This window comes from Hemiscyllium ocellatum, chromosome 14 (assembly GCF_020745735.1).
Source record: "Hemiscyllium ocellatum isolate sHemOce1 chromosome 14, sHemOce1.pat.X.cur, whole genome shotgun sequence".
In the NCBI taxonomy this organism is placed as follows: domain Eukaryota; kingdom Metazoa; phylum Chordata; class Chondrichthyes; order Orectolobiformes; family Hemiscylliidae; genus Hemiscyllium; species Hemiscyllium ocellatum.
This window is the reverse complement of record NC_083414.1, coordinates 2,585,411-2,591,484: the sequence shown is the minus strand read 5'-3', so window position 1 is coordinate 2,591,484 and position 6,074 is coordinate 2,585,411. Positions and strand designations below refer to the sequence as shown.

Here is a 6,074-nt window from a genome sequence, read left to right as displayed (position 1 = left end):
GGACAGTGTAGAGTGAGCTTTACTCTGTATCTAACCCCATGCTGTCCCTGTCCTGGGAGTGTTTGATGGGGGACAGTGTAGAGGGAGCTTTACTGTGTATCTAACCCCGTGCTGTCCCTGTCCTGGGAGTGTTTGATGGGGAACAGTGTAGAGGGAGCTTTACTCTGTATCTAACCCCGTGCTGACCCTGTCCTGGGAGTGTTTGATGGGGACAGTGTAGAGGGAGCTTTACTCTGTATCTAACCCCGTGCTGTCCCTGCCCTTGGTGAACATAAACAATGTGAAATAGGTTTGTGTATTTCAAGTGGGATCCTGCTGTGTAGTTGAAATGTAAGTTTAAATCTTCTTTTGTTTTTTAGGCGCTGGGTCCAATTGGATTCCTGTGGATTTGAGCCCAGAGAGTGGGTGATCTGATTGGTCCATCATTGATCTACATCACTCTACAGGCAGCCATGGTGGATCACCTGCTGTCCAATAAGAGCCACTTCTTGCCGCTGGGTTACCATGGCGGTAAGATGATGGAGAGCTGCAGTTACCGGATGTTACCGTCTCCTGTGTCTGAGGATGATAGTGACTGCTCCAGTTCCTGCTCCTGCTCCAGCCCTGACTCCTTGATGCTGAACTCCGGCTCTCGGAGCGCCTCCAGCAGCCACAGTGGGGACAGCATCATCGATTACCTGCTTTCCCAGGCTTCCATGAGGAATTTCCCAACTCCGGCTTGGGACCAGAAGGCTGGCCATCCCGCCATCAAGGAGGAAGCTGTGGAATTTCCCAGCTTTGGGGCAGAGAGGGATGCGTTGCGGCCATTCCAGCCAACCCTGGAGGAAATTGAAGAATTCCTTGAGGAGAACATGGAGGTGGATTCAAAGGATGAACCCAAAAGTGAGGTGACCGAGGGGACAAGTGATGATCCGGGCTCCTCCATCATGCTGCAGGGCAAAGTGATCTCCATGCAAGCCAAGTCGGAAATGAAAGATGTGAGGAATACCGAACAGGCGTTGACACCTGGCGGAGCCATCCCAGTCCTTCTTCAGCTCCAGCCCGTGAAGCAGGAGCAGGGCAGCGAGGGTCACCCACACCCTCAAACTGACCTGAAGGTGGCCCAGCTCCTTGTCAACATTCAGGGGCAAACCTATACCCTGGTGCCTCAGTTTGTGCAGTCGTCCAGTCTGAACTGCTCCCGTCAGTACGTGAGGATTGCGCCGGTTCCTGTAGCCGCCAAGCCCACGGCTGGAGCTGTGGAAGGCTCCCAGGGCCAAGGAGCCCTCCTCCTGGGCCACAAGTTTCCAAAAGGGACCCCAGCAGAACTTCTGAAAATGCACAAGTGCACCTTCCCCGGCTGCGCCAAGATGTACACCAAGAGCAGCCATCTGAAAGCTCATTTAAGGAGACATACAGGAGAGAAGCCATTTGCCTGCACTTGGCCTGGGTGTGGGTGGAGGTCAGTTTGAAAAGTCTGTTATAAATAAGAATTTCTGTCACATCTTTCACCACCCCAGAGCATTTCGTAACAAATAAAGTAATTGACACTGATCTAGTCCTTCATAAACAGCAACATGACCAGGAGCAGATTAGATTCCCTACAGTCTGGAAACAGTCCCTTCAGCCCAACTAGTCCACACCCACCCTCTGAAGAATAACCCTCCCCACACCCATTTCCCTTTGACTGACGCTCCTAACACTATGGGTAATTTAGCCTGGCCAATTCACCTAACCTGCACACCTTTGAACTGTGGGAGGAAACCGGAGTACCCAGAGGAAACCCACACAGACACGGGGAGAATGTGCAAACCCCACACAGACAGTTGCCCAAGGCTGGAATTGAACCTGGGTCCCTGGTGCTGTGAGGCAGCAGTGCTAACTGCTGAGCCACCGTGCCGCCCCAGATAACCTGTGGGTATTGACTGGGGCTAAAAGATTGACCAGAAAACTAAGCAGAACAGCCTGATCATCTTTGACCTTTGTATTTATCCATTCACGGGACCTGGGTGTCGCCAGAGGGCAATTAGGAACCAACTTGATGTGGGCCTGGAGTCACATATGGGCCAGACCAGGTGAGGGAGGCAGATTTCCTTCCCTAAAGGATGTTAGTGAACCAGATGGGTTTTTACAACAACTGACAGAGTTGAGGGAGTGCCCACTGACGTCACCAAAAATAACAAGTTGTGACCTAAAGCTCTGGTGAAAGATGAGGCTTAATCAAAGAGATTTAATCCCACCTTCCTCCTAGATCTTAAATTAAAGATTACATTAGCATGAGCTCAAAGAACATGCAATGTCTGAACAGCGTCACTGAAGTCAATGAGCTGCTCAGTTATATTGTCACTGTTTGTGGGATCTTGCTGTGTGTAACATTATAATAATACCCACATTTCACTGGCAATGAAGGATTTCTGAATGTGTTGACATTGAAAAGTGTGTGATTAAAATGCATATCTTCCCAGCTTCACTTGGGAGATTTTCCAGTTTAGTCTTCCAAACGCGTGATGTGGTTGGAAAATTCAGAATTCCGACTGATCGAGACTGATTGACAGATCGAGAACAATTACAAAAAAGTTTAAAGTCTGGTTGAAGATTTGTAGCTCGGGTGTCCGTTGTTGTGGTTCTGCTCGCCAAGCTGGAAGTTTTTGCTGCAAACGTTTCGTTCCCTGGCTAGGGAACATCATCAGTGCTGTTGGAGCCTCCTGTGAAGCGATGCTTTGACCTGGACCCCATATACAAACCACTACAGCTGAAACTGACACCCGGAAACGGCAAGAACATCCATCAACAGAAACATCGACCTGGACCCCACATACAAACCACTACAGCTGAAACTGACACCCGGAAGCGGCAAGAACAAACCAATATAAATACCGGAAGAAACATCAAAGCAGCGCTTCACACGAGGCTCCAACAGCACTGATGATGTTCCCTAGCCAGGGAACGAAACGTTTGCAGCAAAAACTTCCAGCTCGGCGAGCAGAACCACAACAAAAAAGTGTAAGGACAGGCAAAATGTTACGCTGGTTCTTCAATTCTCCAGGAGGCTGCCTGGGATCAGGAATGACCGAAGAATAAATGAATGACCGAATAAATGAATGAATAAATGATTAAGTGAATGAATGAATGAATGAATAAATGAATGATTGAATAAATGAAAAATCAGAATAACACCACTTGCAGGATGATATGATGGAAATGTTTCTGGAGGACAGATAGAAGTCAATAATTCCCAGTCATTGAGGGTAAGGAATAAGAGGTCCGTAGATAGGAAATGAAATGTCTGAGACTGAGAATAGAGAGTGGGAGAGAGAGCCTCCCACAGAAATTTACCAGCCTGTTGGAGTCTCTCCCAGGGTCAGTGATTGAGACAGAAATTGATGTCAACGTCAATACACAGAGGGAATAAATCATAAAAATGCAGAAAATTCTAGAAGGACCACACATGGCAAATACTGGAAGGATGTTCCTGATGACCGGGAAGCCCAGAACCTGGGATCACAGTCTCAGGAGATTGGTGAGCCATTGGGACTGAGCTGAGGGGAAATGTCTTCGCCCAGAGAGTGGGGAGTGGGTGGAATTCACTGCCACAGGAAGTGTGGTCTCGGCTGTAGAAAACTCATCAGCGAATCTGTGCACAGCATGATCCCACAGGCAACAGCACCATGATGCCCTGGTAATCTGTCTTGGTGATTTCAGTTGAGGAATCTAACGGTTAATTGAGAATTAAAGAATTTTAAAAAAGCATATTATCGAAATGGGGAGAGGTTGCTGAGCTGCAGGGCGATCTGGGGTTTCTGGTCCATGAATTATGAAGGTTGGTATACAGGTGCAGCAAGTCATCCAGAAACTAACAGAATGTTAACATTTATCACAAGTAGACAGGCAGGAGGCTGGAAGAACACAGCAAGCCAGGCAGCGTCATGAGGTGGAGAAGTCAGCGTTTCGGGTGTAACCCTTCTTCAGGACCTGGGGTGTGGGTGTTGGGGGGAAGCTGCAGATAAAGGGGGTGGGGGTGCAGGGTGGTGAGGTGGGGATAGGTGAAGACAGGTAGAGGGTACAACCTGGTTGGTCAATGGGAGGAATTAATCCAATTGGTGACTGGGAGGAGCTGAAGGGAGGGTGAGGGGATGGGAAGGGAAACAAGGCAAACTGAATATGAAAATAAAGAGATTATATTTTAGTTACTCATGGCACTAGGGAGATCACTTCGGGAGGACTGTGTATAATTTGTTCACCTTATTCAAGGAAGAATTTAATTCCTAGCTTGTATGTTTGTGTTTTTGAGGGCAGATTAGAGGTTTATGAGGGTCTGAAGCAAGACCAGGGATTGGTCAAGAGAGAAGGTCAGAATAAATGAGAAGCTCAATGATTGGGTGGAGGCTGGAGAGATGGAATGACCAAAGTAAAGATGGTAAAAAGGAACAGGAATCACATCTGGAGAGAGTGTACATAGCAACCGAACATTTGTGGGCAAATTATAATATTTAAGATTCATGAAAACATGCTTTGATGAAAATTTGTTAATTATTTTGGCATTTATTGTCAATCCTCTCATGGTTGGTGCTGTCCTCTCTGTCAGCTTCACTCTTCCCATCTGGGCACTCCCTCAGTCCTTACTGTGTTAAAATTAAATCCCATTACTCCAAGTATGTAACAGGAGGCCATTCAGCCCCTCTGTTTGTGGTGCTGTAGGCGAACCAAGTGGCAGTTCTTGAATTTCCCACTGCCCCTGTCAGTCTCTGCAGCCCTCCCTCCTTCCCCACCTCGGTTTCGTCTGTAAAGACAGCGAATGAAGGCCCCTCAGTCATCATTCTGACACAGTTCCCTGCTCTGCTTCTACATTCCATTAACCTGCACAGCTTCCTTAATCCCTTGGCCCAGCAAACAAACAAAAACTGTTGTTTTTAATTTTTATGATTCTGTGAGTTTTGTGTTTTCTGACATCATGGTTGAATAGCATGACTTTAATTTTCAGGCATTCCCCCCACCCCCGCCCCCGCCCCCCCCCCCCCCCCCACCCCAGCTTGGGTGGGCTGTCTGAACCAACTCAGAGTTTATCTCTTGCCATCGCACCCACTAGACCCCTTTGATCATCTGAAACAGCTCAGACGGGTCACTCACTCAGGTTGTTTGGGTTGAGGGATTACAAACCTAATCTTTGCAATTTGTCCTCATAATCGGAGCCTTTAACCCTCAGTGACCTTAGTGACTGAACCCTGCAGCTTCAAGTGAGGACTGGGGTGAAAGGGGGCCATGGCAAATGGAGATGGTCGGCTATTGAGATGTTAGTGGTGAATGACAGCTTAATTTCTTGGTACTTTATTTCAGGTTCTCAAGGTCAGATGAACTCTCCAGACACAGGAGATCACACTCTGGAGTCAAACCGTACCAGTGTGCCATCTGTGAGAAGAGGTTTGCTCGCAGTGACCACCTCTCCAAACACATCAAGGTCCACCGCTTTCCCAGAACTGGTCGGACAGCCCGGCCTGTGAACTGAACGTCCAGAACACTGACCCAGCTGGAAGGGCTGCCTGTGGAAACTACAGGTGACTGGGAGCAGGGGGTGGACATGGAGCCAGGACAGAGACGCACCGTTCCATTCAAGCCCATTGCAGGACGTCTGCACCTTGACCTCATTAGGAGTGGCTGGTCTGAAAGTAATTAACCCTTTGGTGACAAAGCTGCTGAGAGATGACAGATTCAAGATGGCCAGACCCAACTACTCAAACGTTGACCTCTGGCCACTGTCCCAGCCACACCGTGTGAATCTCACGTCGAAAGGTGTCCAGCTACTGTGTTCCTCACTGTCACTTCTCCTGTTACTCTGTGTGGATGTGTGGGGTGATTAAAAGCCCTTTGTTTCCTCTGAACCTCGGGCAAGACTCCATTTCACTGCCTGGGCTATGACCCCTCCAAGTGGCACTTCTCCATGTGGACTGAAGGTTATTTACTGGATACTGTTTGCGACATGTTGTCTATGAGATGTGTAAATAAGCCAGCGAACGTTCACCCTCTCACATCATTTTAAACGTGTGGCTTATTTTCCTTTTTAGGAAAGCAAGCATATCTCAAATTTATCAGATGTTATT

At 48.1% G+C, this 6,074-nt stretch overlaps 1 protein-coding gene across 1 annotated transcript; it reads left to right on the top strand.

Moving 5' to 3' along the window:
- Positions 1-429: 429 nt before the first annotated feature.
- klf15 (Kruppel like factor 15) lies at positions 430-5,797 on the top strand. The gene is made up of 2 exons (XM_060835053.1): positions 430-1,441; positions 5,314-5,797. Exons 1-2 carry the CDS (start codon positions 453-455, stop codon positions 5,480-5,482), a joined length of 1,158 nt encoding a protein of 385 aa, XP_060691036.1. The 5' UTR covers positions 430-452; the 3' UTR covers positions 5,483-5,797.
- The last annotated feature ends 277 nt before the right edge of the window (positions 5,798-6,074 follow it).

Coding starts and splice junctions, on each gene's coding strand:
- klf15 (XM_060835053.1), top strand. CDS start 453: ATGGTGGATCACCTGCTGTCCAATAAGAGCCACTTCTTGCCGCTGGGT. Junction 1,442..5,313: donor TGGCCTGGGTGTGGGTGGAG/GTCAGTTTGAAA, acceptor ACTTTATTTCAG/GTTCTCAAGGTCAGATGAAC.